Source organism: Balaenoptera ricei, chromosome 14 (genome assembly GCF_028023285.1).
Source record: "Balaenoptera ricei isolate mBalRic1 chromosome 14, mBalRic1.hap2, whole genome shotgun sequence".
Lineage (NCBI taxonomy): Eukaryota > Metazoa > Chordata > Mammalia > Artiodactyla > Balaenopteridae > Balaenoptera > Balaenoptera ricei.
Window position 1 is genome coordinate 68,122,593 of NC_082652.1, and position 19,489 is coordinate 68,142,081.

Below are 19,489 nucleotides of genomic sequence, written 5' to 3' on the forward strand. Positions count from 1 at the left end.
TTAGAGAAGAGCTAACACCCATCCTTCTCAAACTCTTCCAAAAAATTGCAGAGGAAGGAACACTCACAAACTCATTCTATGAGGCCACCAGCACCCTGATACCAAAACCAGACAAAGATACTACAAAAAAAGAAAATTACACACCAATATCACTGATGAATACAGATGCAAAAATCCTCAACAAAATACTGGCAAACAGAATCCAACAACACATTAAAAGGATCATACACCATGATCAAGTGGGATTTATCCCAGGGATGCAAGGATTCTTCAATATACGCAAATCAATCAATGTGATACACCATATTAACAAACTGAAGAAGAAAAACCATATGATCATCTCAATAGATGCAGAAAAAGCTTTTGACAAAATTCAACACCCATTTATCATAAAAACTCTCCAAGAAGTGGGCACAGAGGGAACTTTCCTCAACATAATAAAGGCCATATACGACAAACCCTCAGCAAACATTATTCTCAATGGTGAAAAACTGGAAGCATTTCCTCTAAGATCAGGAACGAGACAAGGATGTCCACTCTCACCACTACTATTCAACATAGTTTTGGAAGTCCTAGCCACGGCAATCAGAGAAGAAAAAGAAATAAAAGGAATACAAATTGGAAAATAAGTAATACTGACACTGTTTGCAGATGACATGATACTACACATAGAGAATCCTAAAGATGCCACCAGAAAACTACTAGAGCTAATCAATGAATTTGGTAAAGTTGCAGGATACAGAATTAATGCACAGAAACCTCTTGCACTCCTATATACTATTGATGAAAAATCTGAAAGAGAAATTAAGGAAAGACTCCCATTTATCACTGCAACAAAAAGAATAAAATACCTAGGAATAAACCTACCTAGGGAGACAAAAGACCTGTATGCAGAAAACTGTAAGACACTGATTAAAGAAATGAAAGATGATACAAACAGATGGAGAGATATGCCATGTTCTTGGACTGGAAGAATCAATATTGTGAAAATGACTATACTACCCAAAGTAATCTGCAGATTCAATGCAATCCCTATCAAATTACCAATGGAATTTTTCCAGAACTAGAACAAAAAATCTTAAAATTTGTATGGAGACACAAAGAACCCTGAATAGCCAAAGCAGTCTTAAGGGAAAAAAACGGAGCTGGAGGAATCAGACTCCCTGACTTCAGACTATACTACAAAATTACAGTAATCAAGACAATATGGTACTGGCACAAAAACAGAAATATAGATCAATGGAACAGGATAGAAAGCCCAGAGATAAACCCACGCACCTATGGTCAACTAATTTATGACAAAGGAGGCAAGGACACACAACGGAGAAAAGACAGTGTCTTCAATAAGTGGTCCTGGGAAAACTGGACAGCTACATGTAAAAGAATGAAATTCGAACACTCCCTAACAACATACACAAAAATAAACTCAAAATGGATTAGAGACCTAAATGTAAGACCGGACACTATAAAACTCTTAGAGGAAAACATAGGAAGAACACTCTTTGACATAAATCACAGCAAGATATTTTTTGATCCATCTCCTAGAGTAATGGAAATAAAAACAAAAATAAACAAATGGGACCTAACAAAACTTAAAAGCTTTTGCACAGCAAAGGAAACTACAAACAAGTTGAAAAGAAAACCCTCAGAATGGGAGAAAATATTTGCAAACGAATCAACAAAGATTAATCTCCAAAATATGTAAACAGCTCATGCAGCTCAATATTAAAGAAACAAACAACCCATCCAAAAATGGGCAGAAGACCTAAATAGACAATTCTCTGAAGAAGACATACAGATGGCCAAGAAGCACATGAAAAGCTGCTCAACATCACTAATTATTAGAGAAATGCAAATCAAAACTACAATGAAGTTTCACCTCACACCAGTTAGAATGGGCATCACCAGAAAATCTCCAAACAAGAAATGCTGGCGAGGGTGTGGAGAAAAGGAAACCCTCTTGCACTGTTGGTAGGAATGTAATTGATACAGCCACTATGGAGAACAGTATGGAGGTTCCTTAAAAAACTAAAAATAGATTTACCATATGACCCAGCAATCCCACTACTGGGCATATACCCAGAGAAAACCATAATTCAAAAAGACACGTGCACCCCAATGTTCATTGCATTACTTACAATAGCCAGGACATGGAAACAACCTAAATGCCCATCGACAGACGAATGGATAAAGAAGATGTGATACATATATACAACGGAATATTACTCAGCCATAAAAAGGAACGAAATTGAGTCATTTGTAGAGACGTGGATGGATCTAGAGACTGTCATATACAGTGAAGTCAGTCAGGAAGAGAAAAACAAATATCGTATATTAATGTATATATGTGGAACCTAGAAAAATGGTACAGATGAACCGGTTTGCAGGGCAGAAACTGATACACAGATGTAGAGAACGTATGGACACCAAGGGGTGAAAGTGGGGGGGGGGGGGGCGGGAGGGGGTGATGAATTGGGAGATTGGGATTGACATATATACACTAATATGTATAAAATGGATAACTCATAAGACACTGCTGTGTAAAAAAATAAATAAAATAAAATAGATAAATAATGTATAGACGCTCAGACAAAAAAAAAAAAGAATCAATGGAAAAAAATACAAAAGAATCAATGACCTAAATTTAAACTACAAGGGTCTAAAACGACCACATTAAATGGGACGTAAGTAGAAGAAAACAATGCAGAATAGAAATAAATCAAGCAGTAAAAAGGCAAACACAAGAGAAAAGTTTAAGAAGCCAAAAACTGGTTCTTTAAAAATATTAACTGATAAAGCCCCTGCAAGACTTATCAAGAATAAAAGAGAAAAGTCAAACTATCAACATTTTAAGTAAAAACTGGGTCATCAAGATTTACTTGATCTTGCAGACAAGAGGATAACAGAATATTAGAAATAACTTTATAGCAATAAAATCTACCATTCACATGAAATGAACAAAATATCTTGTAAGACACGAGTTAGCACACCAACACAAAAAATTGAAAATCTAAATAACTCTCAATTTAAAAAACCCTTCACTATAAAAGATGGCTTCTCTGGTAGAAGCTATCAAGTGTTTAAGGAAGAATTAATTCCAATCCTATGCAAAGTCTTTCAGAAAATATTAGAAAACCTCATCCAATATATTTTGATTCCAGCATAATTATGATATTGAAACTACAGAAAAACATTACAAGAAAACTAAAGACCAAAATCTCTCATAAACATAGATGTGAAAATCCTTTTAAGAACATTAACAAATTAAATTTGTAAATATTTTAAAAGTATAATTTATCACAACCAAATAAGGTCAAAATTGGTTATTAGAAAAATCATTTAGTGGAATTCACTCAAAAAGAGTAAAACTGTATTATCCTCTCAATAGATGCAGAAAAATTATGGGCAAAATTCCACAGCCACTCATTACAAACACTCAGAACACTAGGAACAGAATGGAAAATCCTCAATCTGATAAAGATAATCTATTAAAAATCTATAATTAACATTTTACTTATTGGGGGAATTATTAAATGTACTCCCCCAATGATCAAGAACAATGCAAAAATATCCATTCTTAGTATTTCTATTCAACAGTTTACTGTAGGTCTTACCCAGAACAGAAAAAGAAGAAAGCTTAAAGATTAGAAAGCAAGAAGTAAAACTGTCTTTATTTAAGAGATGACAAGGTATCATATATAGAAAATCTTAGGAATCTACAGAATACTAGATACAAAAAGTGATTTTAGCAAAGTTCAGGAAAAAAGACCAACATACAAAAATCAAATTTTATTCTATATCCTAGGAAAAAACAATTAAAAATAAAATTGAAAAAGAAACATTTACAATAGCACGAAAAGGTTAAAACAGTGAAGAATGCATCTAATGACAGAAATGCTATATATCTATGCTAAAAACTGTAAAACATGGCACAGATGGCATAGCCAATAAGACCACTACCTTAAAGTTCTCAAACCTGACCCTCCATTCTTGACAAATAACCTTATTTTCCTATTTTATTTAGAAGATCCTAATCATGAAGATGAAACTGCTTCTGCTTCTGGATCTCAGTCCCTCAATTTACTTCTAATTTTCATGCAATCAACTTTCTTCCTTTTTCTTAATGGTTAATTCATCCTTTTATATTTTCTTTAAATATACTCACATAGTATTTACTGTAAGTTAGGAACATTTAACTTCTTTACAAAAATTAACTATTAACAACCCTATGGGTTTGGTACTATAATTATTCCTAATTTACAGATAAGGAAACTGTGTGCCTAGGTCATCTAGCTAGTATATAGTAGAGGGACAATTCAAACTCAGGTAGTCTAGTTCACAGTCCAACCATACTATCCTGCCGCCATGCATTTGGTTAGAGAAGCTGTCTCCTAAGTGGGGTATGTGAACCTTGTCTACGGGTATACAAAATGACTGGCTTGCAAGAAAAAAAAATTACAACTAAATCAAACTTATATTTCCTGTGATGGTCAGCCTACTCCTTAATGTCCACAAACTTTAAAGAATGAAGGCTTGGCCAGAGAAATTTTAAAAAAAAGAAAAAGCAAAGCAAAAAATAACAGGTACTTGTTCATACAGTTTTGTATTCTGCATTATTTGTCCTATGGTTATTTGTTTGTTTGTTTGTTTATATTTATTCTTATTTATTTATTGGGGGGGGGAGGGTCACGCAGCTGGATCTTAGTTCCCCGACCAGGGATTGAACCCGTGCCTCCTGCAGTAGAAGCGGAGTCCTAATTACTGGACCGCCAGAGAATTCTCCTCTGGTTACCCTTTTTATTTTTTTTTTAAATTTATTTATTTTTTTGGCTGTGTTGGGTCTTCGTTTCTGTGCGAGGGCTTTCTCTAGTTGCAGCGAGCGGGGGCCACTCTTCATCGCGGTGCGCGGGCCTCTCACTGTTGCGGCCTCTCTTGTTGCAGAGCACAAGCTCCAGACGCGCAGGCTCAGTAGTTGTGGCTCACGGGCCTAGTTGCTCCGCGGCATGTGGGATCCTCCCAGACCAGGGCTCGAACCCGTGTGCCCTGCATTGGCAGGTGGATTCTCAACCACTGCACCACCAGGGAAGCCCCTCTGGTTACCCTTTTAAAAAATATTAACTCCTTCTATTTCAAGCAGAGCTTGAAAGATCAATTTAATTATGTCCTTCCCTCAGGGAAGGTATGGACCAGAGTTTAAAAACAGGTTAATTTTGTTCTAAATTGGGACCCTGCATCAGTCAGAAAATTCTTCCCATGGCACTGAGAGAACAATAGATAGCAGGTAGAAGACTGGTATTTAAACCAACTTTTAGCATCTCATGAATCAAATATTCACACTGTCACTGTCATTATAGTAAATAATTTTAAATGTGTCATTTTGAAAAAGACAGTAACATTTCCCCCACTGAAACAGAATTAGAAATATTAGGTTACGTTCAAAGCTAGCCCCAAAACATTGAATTCATTTTAGTTGATTCAGCTTATTATCCACTTTTAGATTTTGACCATTATCATAACCAATGATTATATTCATCTTATTGTTCTTCCCATGTTTCAGCTCTATTATAGAATAGGCATTTGTGCACTAATTGGAATCCTTATGGCCTTTTGCGCCTGGCTTCTTTCACCTAATATAATGCTTTCAAGGTTCATCAATGTTGTAGCATGCATCAGTACTTCATTCCTTTATATGGTTGAATAACATTCCAACGTATGGATATAACTCATTTAATTTATCCATTAATCATTTGATAGATAGTTTGGGCTGTTTCCAATTTTGGGCTACTATGAATAATGCTTACATGAACATTTGTTTACAAGTTTAATGTGGACATGGGTTCAATTTTCTTGGGTGAAATTGCTGGGTCATATTGTTATACTATATTTAACTTTGAGGAATAGCAAATCTTTCCAAGGTAACTGAACCATTTTACATTCCCATTAGCAACATATGAAGACTCCAACTTCTCCGATCTTCATGGAGACTTCCTCCTTTTTTGATTATAGCCGTTCTAGAGGGTGTGAAGTGATATGTCATTATGGTTTTGATTTGCATTTCCCTGATGATTAACGATGTCATTAGGGCGTATTTTTATTGGCATTCATTTCTAAGTGTCACAGTAGCAACTGTCCATCATGGGGCAAAAAGGAACATGACTGATTTAGGAATACAGTTCTTTGACACACATGCATGTCTTAGGAAGATATATTCGGAAATCCAAACGTCATTTGCAGTAAGATATTTGCATTAAGATGTATAATATGGGGAATTCCCTGGAGGTCCAGTGGTTAGGACTCTGCGCTTTCACTGTGAGGGCAGGGAACTAAGATCCCACAAGCTGCACGGCCAAAAAAAAAATGTTTTTTAAAAACATACGATATGTTATTTCTAATGATCATCATCTACTTTTCTTGGTTATCTACTATTTTGAAAAGCTATAAGTATGATTAGCTATAGCAGAAACTTCTTCACTTGGGAGTCTAAATAATGGAAGAATTTAAACAACAGAATTATTGTAAAAGCCAACCACCCCAGCCCCCCGCCATGCAAAAAATAACTTAAATTATCATAACTGCAGAATGCTTTAGTATAAACTGTGTAGAAAAGCGGATGCTATAATTTGGGAGGTTGTGATATTAAGGTGTCCAATCCTTAAGATATAACCAGGGTGGAATAGATCAAAACATATAATTACAATGACATCACAGCTATTTCACTGGTAACCTATTAGTTCTGATGGGTTATATACATTTTATTACATAACAACTGTTTTAAAGCTTTGATGTGTGTAATATCTATTACACGTCAATTTTTTCTTCATTGTGTTTGAAGTTGGTAGCTAAATATTAGAAATTAATTGCATTAGGTCAGGTACAATATACAAGGTATTTTGTATAAACAATCTACTATAATTCAGAACTCACTAGTAAGTTAAAAGAGCACTGAAAAGCTGATCCCCATCTCTTACTTCCAAGTTCCTCTGAAAGCCTGTTATTGGGCTAATTAATTAGAATCTTTCATCACAAAGACATTTATTCATAGAGTACCTAAAACTTTAAACAGAAGCACAGAATATCAATATTTTAAAAAGAAAAGTGAGTGTTCTCCAATTTTTATTTGTTTACTCTAATAAGAGAAAATTCTAACAATTATTCTGCAGAGTAGCATATGTTAATCTTTCACTGACTCCTCTCTCTGAAGATTCAAATATGATTAAATCACGATGATTCTTTTCTTTGATATGTCCCAACTTCTCTAAATGTAAGGGTTATGAATAACTCTAGTGAGTTTCCAACAAGGCAAAAATGTGTATCTAATTACTGAGGAATTTTGAAAAATATTTTTACCTGTATCCATACTTTGGTTCAACTGTTGATCACTTGTTTCTCCATCTTCACTGATATATCCAGGAGGTGGCGTTTCTAAAAAAGTTTAGAACAAATCACGTACAGGTTCAATTTAATCTCATCGCCTTTTCTCCCAGCTACCAAAGACAACCAACAAGTCACTCCAAATAACATATCAATGTTATATAACATCTCTATAAAAAGCAATATTGGATACTGAGGGCTTATGATTCAGGTTCTGATCCAAACCTTATAGGTGAAACCTTAAAACTTACTTGTAATATAATTGAGCTCTCTGTGCATATTTTCTTAGCTATTATTTACATATTTGGCTCATTGTCATATGTGTATTTTCTGGGGCAAGAGCCAAAAATATAACTTCAAAGATGCCTCAGGTCCGATCGGTATGTTTCAAAGAAAGTAGTACCCATAATTATTATTATTTTTTAACCTAATGGCCATCGTGGATGGGTACTTAGAGATGATTAAAGGACACACAACACAGGCACACAAGATTTTGGATTACAAAATAATACAGGCTTACATCTTACATTAGGTTCTATAGGGCAAAATATGGTAATATAGTTCAGGAATGGTCTAGCTTGAATTCTACCTAAAAAGTGTATTGCTCCATGATTGCTAACCAGTAAATCCTGAATGCTTGAGGCAGAAAATTAAATTCAAATACAGACTACTACACAAAACTGAGGCAAACTACTTCCTGAAAATACTTAAGATTCTAATGTGTCATTTCCAATATGGTTTATGAACAAAATGTTTATATTCAGGAAGCATCTGAATATCTGAATAAGCTTCATGTAAAATAAAAACATTTATACAATATTACCAATTATAATTTCAAGGAGGAAAAAATAAGTTTAAATGATGTGGGTTAAATAAAGGCTTCCTTCATAAACTTTTTACAATCTCTCTTCAATAAGCTAACTATAAATTTTAACTTAAGTATCAAACTTTTCATTTTAAGTGTCAGTGCCCCCAAATTTTTAATATAAGAATAAAATAAATTCCTTCATACACTCAAACAACAAAGAATACAAAAATAAGAATAATACATACCATTACGTGCTATTGCAAAAGTTAAAGCAAATAAAAAAAAAGAGCTAAACTTTGCCCGTTTAACCACTCATCTCTCAAAGGTCTAAAGAGGAAGAAATACTGAAGTGATAAATATGTTATCCTTTTTCATTTTTCTCCATTATTAGTTATCTATAAAATAATAGACAACAAAGGTACTAGTGTTTTGGAGGAAATGTTAAAATTTCTTTCGGAATGGAATAAAAAGTGAATCCCAAGGTTTTGCTGTCAGTTGGAGCGGGTAAAGCCCCACTGTCCAGAAAAGCAGATAGGTGTAATCCACTTGTGGTTTTCTACTCTGTAAAATGCCCAAATCTAAACAAGTAAAGATAACAGGGAAAATAAGCCCAAACATCTCCACAAGTGAAAGCCACTAAACATTCTAACATCCTCCATATAATTATTGGGTAGGTGTCTTACAAGAGTGTATGCTTATACCTCAGTTTCCTAAGTATTGTTGAATTATACTAATTCCCACATCAGAGACTTAAGTACCCCCTCACTCAAAACACTACCCACACGTAACCACTTCCAGTCAAATTCTTCTCCCTACAAAATGCCCTTTGTTCATCCTCCTTCCCCTCACCCTGGCCCCCATTCTCCACAACAACGTCTTTGCCCTGTCCTCCTAACTTCTCAAAATGTTTGTTTCCCAGCTACCCGAAAAACAGCTTTAAATCTTCTTTTGGAATAAAACAGTAATAAAAGAAAAAGGCATTAAAATAATCAGAAAACACTTTCTAACCTTAAAATAAGCTATTTTTAAAAATCCTTCCTTTTCCTTATGTTTTCAAAATTATCTCCAATGAACAAGCATTATTTCCATGATGAGACAAAGCAATTTTTTAAATACAGTTGAAACTCCAAGTTCCTTACATATTTTCAGTTGTATAAAATAAACATAAGAGTGGAATAGATAAATATTACACAAGGAGAAAAACGACACTAAAAAAATCCAATGTATAACTAAATGCTCCGTCTTATATCTTTAGTTTGTGCTAGGAAAAAAAAAACCAAAAAAAAAAAGGAAACAGACAAAAAAGGAAGAAATTATTAGCTGTTCTCCTAACAAACAGTGAAAACTAAAAGAGTAGTTTCCATATCATGGAATATTACTGGACATATAATATAATAGAGCAGAATGTGAGAACCATGCAGTTCATTTATTTATCAGCATTACTGAGTCCCAGATGAAAAAAGGAACTAAAATAGAGGTCTTCTGATTTTCAGCACAACATACGTGTTGCTATGTCTGTAGAACTAAAAATTCAAAAAAGCCAAACCATAATTTATTAATACTTGAACGTTTATGAACAAAATTTGTATCTATCCCAAATTTTAGGAGATTCTGAGGCAAAAATACCTGGGATATAATTACTCTGTGGCTCAATTCCTGCTGGGAAATTAGTGTTTTCTGGAATGGAGTGGGTATAATCATCCAGAGGTGGTAGTTCTGTTAAGATCTCAGTATGCCGTGGCACTAACACCGGAGGCAAAACTAAAAGAGTAAAAGAAATCCAAGTCAATGGCAGAGCAAAGGGGAGGATGACACCTGTATTAAAAGTTTTCATTAATTTTTGAAGTTTAGGATCCACCTACTTGGTATTATTTGGCTATTGAGAAATTGACAAACCTGATTATGATTTTAACTTGTCATGTAGTCCACAATCTAAATCTCCAAGTCCCAATTTATCTTGTACTTTTGGGGACAAAGTGATCCTGGTAATATTATATTACTATAGAACTATAGAAGTTCATAAATCCTCATTGGGAAGGTTGCAGAAAGATTTGTAAAATCAGATTTGGGGTATTTTTTGAAAATATAGCTGTATTCTTTTAGAAAGTTTCAAGTATACAGCTAAGTAAATTGAAAGTCCTGCTATGACTTTTACCGAACTGCTTAGATGCAAATGATGTCATTAAAGTACATCAAAAAAACAAAGAGCAAAATTACTGAAAACAGGTAGTGCAGCAGACAAGTAATAAGACATATCACTCAGTTCTAAGCAGACTGTGTATCTGTGGGATTAGAATTTCCTAGATACGTACTTTGATGTGAAATGCTTGCTATTCCAAGAAACTAAGATATCTCTCCCTCTAAGATATATTTTCCCATAACATGTGTTAAAAAACTTTAAAGTATTTTTAACTACTGCCAAAAAACATACTGAATTTAAGGTAACTTATTAGAGTTTTATACCAAAATTTCCCTGGGTCAATTAGGTATAAGAGTACCTAATACACTTAAGTTGAACTTAAGTTCAAGCATTTAATTAAAACAAGGGGAAAAAAATCTACTTTTCCTACCTGGTGTCTCAACTCTCTGGTAGTGGTAAGGGTTTACACAGACTTCATCCTTTTTAAGATTAAAAGCATATTCGCAGTTTTCAATTGCCTTGAGTTCATGATGACTGTGAAGATCAGGCCAGCGCCATAATCGGCAATATATTACATGCGGCAGTCCTTTCCGATGAGATACCTGAAGACGACCATCAAGAGACCTATTGGGAAGCAAGGGAAAAGAAAGGTGGGAACTTTAAAAAAAATAAATGTACTCAATTGGGATAAATTAGTACAGTAAGAGCATAAAGAAAGGAATGACAGACGTTTAGTTAGTTTTAGTGAGCACAAGGAAGAAAAATGTGTTATCTAATGGATCTCATATAAAAGTAAGCAGCAACACTAGGGTATGTTTCTTATAAATATGCTACATAAATGACTCAAATGTCAATGAACAGGTAACCGCTTAGGGAAAAAGTGATTTTTTTAAAAAAAGTATCATATAGCTATACTTGAAAAACTTCTGTCAACAACTTCCATGTTTAGTGAATCAAACTCTTATTTAGGGAGGCTTTTAAGGGCATTATTTCTGTAGGTGACAGAATTATCAAAAAAAAGAACTAGTGTGAAGAATGATAAATACCAACAATGATGTAAAAGTAACTTACTAAAACTAATGTAACTCATTACCCAGTTGTGACTGTTTTGAGTACTGAGGTATATTTCTATACAGCTCACACATAAATGCAGATGGTGATGAATATGATGAGATGAAATGGACCAATACCAATATGCTCAAAAAAGAGAATAAGGTGATAAAAAAAAAAAGAAAACATAAAAACGAGTTCGCCTGGCATTAATTGTGATATAAGGGGTTCAGTAAATAAGTATGTACTTATTAGTATACAGATGAGATTTAGATGATAGCAAGAAATTTAGCAAAAACTGGTTATGTATCTACTTAAAAATTAGGCCAACAACAGATTATAATCTAACCTCACACTAAAATGAGAATATAGTTATCAAAGTTTCTATTCTTTAGGGGATGCAATAATTTAAAAAAGATTCAAAACTAGAATTTCATTGATAAAACATCAGCTGAAACATTTAATATATTTTTAATACTGGCAAGCAGTTATTTTAAATGCCATGCCTTATTTTACATTAAGGAAACATCCAAGGCAAAATTATACTAAGCAACCCACTATAGGTCTTCCAAAACACCCTCCCTCCCACAAGATCTCTAGGATTCGATAGAGGGCAGAATATTCACCTGGTTTGTTCAGAGAAGCTGTAAAGGCCTGTTGTATCCCACTGATCTATCGTATTTGGTGTACTCAGTCCCCAAATTTCAGAGCAAGTGCTGTGCATAAATTGAAAAACAAAAAATTGATGTGAACATGGAAGCATGGTTATTCAAATTACCATGATGTAAAACATGGAAAATGTACAGAATACTTCCTTCACCCAGAAAATATACATTGCTTCACTTTTTCACAGGCATTTAGTGCTGGTTTCTATATTTTCTATATGAAGGAAGCCAATAAAATGGAACATGTGACTCCAGATAAGTTATGATTATGTTTTTAAAATGTGAACACCAATGCTCTCTGGCTTAATGAAATCATACCTATGCCTTTTCCAATTTCTTCTACTCACAACAAAGGATCCTATGCCATTAGCCTTACTAACAGTGCTTCATTTTATAACCCAGTTTTTAAAAAAAACTTATCTAAAAATGGATGTCAACTAGTATTTTTAATATAGGTAAAATTCCAATTGAAATAGACATATACCCACAGTTAAGATTTCCAGGTTATTTGTTTGAGATACATATATATTCAGTTTTACTGAAAATTATTATTGCTCTCTTATTACTGTAAAGGACAAGGAAATGGATTTTGAAGTCATTCTAGCACAGCATACTACCTTAAAAGTTTTAAGAAATTGCTATGAGGACTAAAGATACATGAAAGGACAAAATTCATAAAAGATAGTATGAATATGACAAAGTTGCTATATCTAGTTTTTCTCATTAATACACCTGAAAGGCATACACCAGAAAGACCTCAAAATTTTTCTTCCACATTTCTTTCCAGAACAAAGGCAGCCCAGAGATAAGTCTGCCTATTTTCCCTGCCACCACTTCATCTGTGGGAGAAGAGAAGAAAACGAGAAAAGAACAGGAGCTTAAAAACAGTCTGGAATGGAACTAATGACAGCCAAAGGGGTCTCAGTTATAAGTCATACTTTTAAAATTAGAGTCAAAAGATAATTTCTGAAACTCTATTCCATTTCTTACATATTACAAAATCATCAAAATTTAAAGGAAGAGAAAGAAATACTTCAAAACAACTTCTGAAAATCAAATTAAACAACTGGTTAAATTCCAGATGTATACTTTGCTAATGAGCTAACTCAATCAGCATTTCAAAGGGCACTGGTGAAAACTGCTGTCTTCCTGTGGCTGGACAACACATCAAGTGGGCTGCCGGGCTTCAGGGCTTCAGGGCTTCAGGGCTTCAGGGCTTCAGTGCTACAGGGCCTTTTGCACAGTCACTGGGCTGCAGAAACATTTCACACCATACTTTGGAGGCTACAGTAAGTATAATACTGGATGGTTTTTAAAAATACATTTTCAGACACTTTCCAGCAGCTTTCTGAGACATTTTACAGATTCTCTTGGTTTTTAGGCTTCTAACTTCCACTTCTCAGACTACAAAAGTCAGAAAAAAACAAACTGGAGGATAATTCAGACCTTTCCTTTTTTCCCAAAGGTGTACTGACTAAACAACCATGACATAAATGGTTCTTTAATTCGGATATTTATCAAATATCTACTGGAAACATACAGCACCATGTAGTTTAAAACACAATAAAATCAACTAAATTCTAGAGTCTCATGAATCTGTATTTAAACCTCAGAAGGAACAGTATGCATCTTACTCTTCTCTCTTTGAAAATAATTTGAGGAAAAAGATTGATAAAAGAGAAGATAATGAGGCTATTCTGCTCTTATGAGACTAAAATGAACATTTCACTCAAGTAACTCTGGAACTGACATGAGAACCAGAATGTAATAGGGCATGAAGAGCTTAAGTTGTGCTTTATTCAAGCCTTGAAATATATCAGAGAACAATACGCAGTAGTTGTTAAAAACATGCAATCAATTTAGAGGCAGAAGACCTAAATCCCAACTCTAACTCGGCCACTTTCCCATTGCCATCACAGGGTATATTTAAGCCCCAGTTCTATTGATCATTATAATCTCTCTCTCACAAATTAGAAGGCTTATTTAAAAATAATAAATTTGCTTCTATCAAGTAAAATTTTTCCTTGTTTATATAAAAAAATTTTTTTAAAGAATCAATTTATAACAAAATATACAAAGCACCTAGAATAAATGTAATTAGAAATGTGTCAAAACTACACCAAGAAACATTTTAATTATTACTAAAGAACAGAAAAATCAACTGAGCAAAGAGAAAAACATACATCTTCCTAGACAGGAAGATAACATCATAGCGATATCAGTTCTGACAAATTTATATATTTGATGCACTCAATAAAAATTTTAAAAAATTGTTTAAGGGGCTTCCCTGGTGGCGCAGTGGTTGAGAATCTGCCTGCTAATGCAGGGGACATGGGTTCGAGCCCTGGTCTGGGAAGATCCCACATGCCGCGGAGCAACTAGGCCCGTGAGCCACGACTACTGAGCCTGCGCGTCTGGAGCCTGTGCTCTCCAACAAGGGAGGCCACGATAGCGAGAGGCCCGCGTACCGCGATGAAGAGTGGCCCCCGCTTGCCGCAACTAGAGAAAGCCCTCGCACAGAAACGAAGACCCAACACAGCCAAAAATAAATAAATAAAAATAAATTTAAAAAAAAATTGTTTAAGACCCTGATAAAACTACCTGAAATACAATGTATCAAAATAAACAAGAATGACCAGGAAAACTCTGACAAAGAAGAAACTGGCCGTACCAGATCCTGAAACACATTATAAATCCTCAGTAATAGAAATAGTATGCAATTAACAAAAGAATACACAAACAAAACAGAATAGAGGTTCTGCCAGTAGAGTAGCCTCAATTAGGCAAATCTTCCTTTGGATAAAAATGAGAACCTCTGAACAAAATATAATAAAATTAACTATTTGAAAATATAATAAAATCAACTATTTGATAACAGTGGAGAGAGACCAAAAACAGACACAAATTGAAGGGAAGTCAGCCTTTGTAAGGGGGGAACTGCACTGGATGAGAGCTGCATTTGTGTGGCTCTATATCCAAAGGCACCCCACAGTGTAAGCTACCCAGGGCAACTAGACCTTAAGCAGAAAACAGCAGTTTTAAGGACCTGCAGAATCAGAGGGTGGATTTGGGGCTGCCGGAAAGGCTGGAAAGAGAAGAGGGAAATCCCATAATGAAGGAAGCCACGAAGGGAAAAAAAAATCTGAATAGGAGTATGAACTCTGCCCAGACCCTTAAACTATGCATGTGGGAGAGACTGTGGAGGCCTGCTGAAAACCAGTGCTTGAAAGTCTGAAAGAACTAAGCTGAGATTTCAGCTGTTCCTTTTCTAAGAGGCAGTTTGGACTCTGAGGTCACCCAAAACTATCTGTTAGAACAAAAATCAACATCCTTCAGAGAAAGATAAGAGAATTTAGCCTCTAAAATATTTTGTCCCAAATATCCAGTATAAAAATCACAAAATACTAAACATGTGAAGAAATAAGAAAATGTTACCCCCAGTAAAAACAGACCCCCAAGATGAATTAACAGACAAGAATTTTAAAGTAACTATTATGAATATGTTCGTGGACTTAATGAACAGATGGGAATCTCAGCTGAGTAATGGAAACTATAAAAACAAATTAAATGAAAACTCTAGAACTGAAAATTACAAAATCAGAAATTAAAAATTAACCTGATGGTTGGAGAAGACAGAAGAGTTGGTGAATTTGAAGATGGATCAATAGAAATTATCTTATCAGAACTGAAATAAAAGACTGAATAACAAAATATACAGTCTCGGTAACATGTGCAGTCCCAGAAAGAGGGGAAGCAAGAACAAACAAGAAAAACATTTTGAAATAACAATGGCTGAAAAATCTTCAACTTCAGTGAAAAACTAAACTTAAACTTCCAAGAAACTCAGTGAATACCAAGCAGTTTAAATACAAAACAAACAACCAAAAACATATTGGGCATATCACTGTCAAACTCTTAAAAACAAAAGATGAAAAGAAAATCTTTAAGCTGGTGAGAAGCATAAAAACTCTCGGCACAAAGGACTCCATCCAAACCCCTGCAGTTAAGAGACGTGACCAAACTCTAACATGGTTTCTAGCAACCTAAAGCCTCGTCCCTGGTGTGACCCAGACCCTTCTGAGTTCCTGCCTGGAAAAGCTCAAGGCTGCCAAAAGAATTTACCATTTGCTCCAGCCAATACTGGTCCATAGGCCCCTGACCTCCTTTTCCTAGCGCATCTATTTAAAAAGCTTACAATTGTAAATCCTTCCTGTCTCTTTGAAATGTATACATGACTCCTACAACTCAGGAGTGGAGGACCTGAAAACCATTCCTTTGAAATGTAACCAATCACCAGGAAAAAATGGGGTCTCCATCTTCCAGTCTGCCCTCTGAGAGAAGGCAGAAGTTTAACTTCCGATAAATGCCATTTAGCAGACACAGATGGCCTAAATCACACGGACACTGACCAAACCTCGTACCCACTTTTTGGGTAATTTTTCACTTCCCTGACTCTGTTCCAGACCCCACTCATCACCCCCTTGCTACTCCCTCATTCTCCCAGTCACCTCTGTGCAAACTGGAATTGGGCTCAGATCTTACCCCTACTGGAATGGTTACTGAATAAAATCTGTTTTTACCACTTTTAACCAACAATGTGCAGTTTTGTTTAACTTTGACAGCAGCCAAACCAGAGCAATTTATACATGTAAAGGCATAAAGACGTGAATAACAATTTCTCATCAGAAACAATGGAAGCCAGAAGATAATGGAACAGCAGCTTTAAAGAGCTGCAAGGAAAAAACAAAAAAACCCTCAACCTAAAATCTATAATCAACAAAAATATCCTTCATAAAAGAAGTCAAAACAAAAATGTGTTCAGATAAACAAAAACTGAGAGACTTCTAGCGGACTTTGCACAAAGAAATGCCTAAAGGAAAATTCTTCAGGATAAAGAGAAATGACAACAGATGAAAACTCTAAGTCAGGGGGAAATTTTTTTAAAAAACTAGAAAGTCTAGGTACGTAAGTAAATATAAAAGATAATATTCTGTTCGTCTCTTAATTTCTACAAAAAGGAGATGACCAACTACAGAAAAAAACTGTAACTCTAAAAGCATGTAGTGTAATTTATGACAATGGCAGCAGAAGCAACAAGAGGTGTTTAAAAACCACTACATTATTGCAAAGCTAAAGATGCATATTGTCGCTGTGAAAGCAACTCCCCCACACACACACAAAGGGCAAAAGAGATGTAACTAAAGAGCATATAGAAAACTAAAATGAAATACTAAAAAATAAGCCCAAAGGAAAGAAAGGAGAAAAGAACAAAAAACAGATAACCAAAAACAGAGTAAAGAGTAAAACAAAGAGTAAGTCCAACCCATCAATGATAACGTTATACATAAATACACCACATACTCCAATAAGCCGGAGACTTGTCAGAATGAATACAGGATGCAAAATGTTCAGCAAAAAAAGATGTACTTTAAATATAATATATGGATGGGCTGAAAATACAAGAGCGGAAATACATAGTTCATACAAGCAATAAGTTTAATAAAGCACAGTACCAGAAATAATAAGACTTCAAGTCTAAGAGTATTACCAAAGTAAAAAGAGACATTAAGAGGGACAATTCATCAGAAGACATTAACAATCCTGTAAGCATTTAAAAATACAGTTTCAAAATACATGAAGCAAAAATTGACAGATCTAAAGGAAGAAATGAACAAATCAGCCATCAGAGTAATCTCAGTAACTCTTTGGACAGTCACACTACCCAAAAAAAAAAATCTATGTATCATAGAAGAGCTGCACAATACTATCAACCACCTTCTAACTGACATTTATAGAATCCTCTTCAAGTGCACATGGAGTATTTAAAAAAGAGAGCAAAACAGTGCCTGACAATCAGCTGGTGGGTGGGTGCCTGGTTCTTTAGAAGAGGCTAGAAAACTGCCTAAATTTTTCTAGAAATGCTAATTTCTTCCCAGAAATGGCTTTCAAATTACATCACTCAAAAAACCAGACCAAACTTAGGACAATTTTCTCTTCCCTTCTAAGTCTTTGTGTATGGGGACATGTAGTTCAAGACCTCCCAAGGGAACTCTATCAGTTTTCATCATTATGTATTTAAAAAAGAATGGCATGTAATGAGAAGTCATCCATGGATCCTATGGTACAGTCAGTGTTTTTTGAACAAAGTCAAAGGACAAGATAGGATCTAGCACAATAACAATGTCTCAAAAAATACTTGATAAATGAGTGAACTTTATGGGAAATTCCTTTATATAAAACAGATAAAAGTAGAAAGGTTCTATGCTTACTGTAGGCATTAAACAGAAGCACAGAATAAGAGTGAGACAAGAGTACTACTTCCTTTGCCTTCCCTTTAGGCCTGAGGCACCTCTATTTAACACTGGGATCCAAGAGAAACTGATCAATAATTATCTGGAGTCAACAGCCAATGATCTAAGATCAATGAACTATTTCAGAGAAATGGTTTGCATTATTAGGTATCAACTGAACGTTAAATGAATGAATAATCTACAGAGATCTAAACTGAGTTTACTTCTGAGTTACATATTGTGACGTCCTTGGTTAAAAAAAAATACGAGAGAGACCACATGCTGAGGCCAGTTAATAAAACTTTGAAATCCTATAGATTATGTTCTTTGGCCATAAGTGAATTAAATTAAAAATCAATGATTGAAAGATACTTAGAAAAGTCCCAAATACCTGGAAATTAACAACATACATCTAAGTAACCCATGGGTTAAAGAAGAAATGACAAAATAAAGTAGAAAATACTTTATATGATAAGGACTCCACAATATAAAAAATTGGGGAAAGGGGGCTAAAGGAGAATTTATTGCTTAAATGTTTATATTAGAAAGAAGAAATATTTTAAATTAATGACTTAATTTTAGTCAACAATGATATAGTTCTAATTAACACTGTACTGGAGGTCGTAGCCAGTGGCGAGAAAAAGAAAGAATATTAGAAAGGGAAGAAATAAAACTGCTTTTTTACAGCCAAACTCAAAGAAATACAGAGTAGAATGGTGGTTGCCAGGGGTATGGGGGAAATGGGGAGATGTAGGTCAAAAGATGAACTAAAAGTTCTGGGGATCTAACGTACAACATGGTGACTATAATTAACAATACAGGCATACCTCATTTTATTGTGCTTCACAGATACTGTGTATTTGGTTATTTTTTTTTTTTTACAAATTGAAGATTTGCCCTGAGTCGAGCAAAATCTAGTGGTGCCATTTTTCCAACAGAATTTGATCACTTCATGCCTCTATGTCACATTTTGGTAATTCTTACAATATTTCAAACTTTTTCATTATTATTATATTTTTTATGGTGATCTGTGATCTTTGATGTTACTATTGCAATTGTTTGGGGGAACCATGAATCACACCCATCTAAGATGCTGTATGTGTCCTGACTGCTCCACTTACCAGCCATCTCTGCCCCCACCACCTCCCTATCCCGAGACAAAACA

General features: G+C 34.8%; 1 protein-coding gene across 5 annotated transcripts in view; it reads right to left on the reverse strand.

The window, feature by feature from the left end:
• Nucleotides 1–19,489, reverse strand: part of SMAD2 (SMAD family member 2) — a 97,696-nt gene that overhangs the window by 25,687 nt on the left and 52,520 nt on the right. For all 5 annotated transcript variants that reach the window (XM_059894514.1, XM_059894513.1, XM_059894516.1 and 2 more), the window contains 4 exons: nt 11,996–12,085; nt 10,750–10,943; nt 9,806–9,940; nt 7,348–7,422 (listed from right to left, as the gene is read on the reverse strand). In XM_059894514.1, coding sequence (XP_059750497.1) covers nt 7,348–7,422; nt 9,806–9,940; nt 10,750–10,943; nt 11,996–12,085 — 494 coding nt within the window. The remainder of the gene's footprint in view (nt 1–7,347; nt 7,423–9,805; nt 9,941–10,749; nt 10,944–11,995; nt 12,086–19,489) is intronic.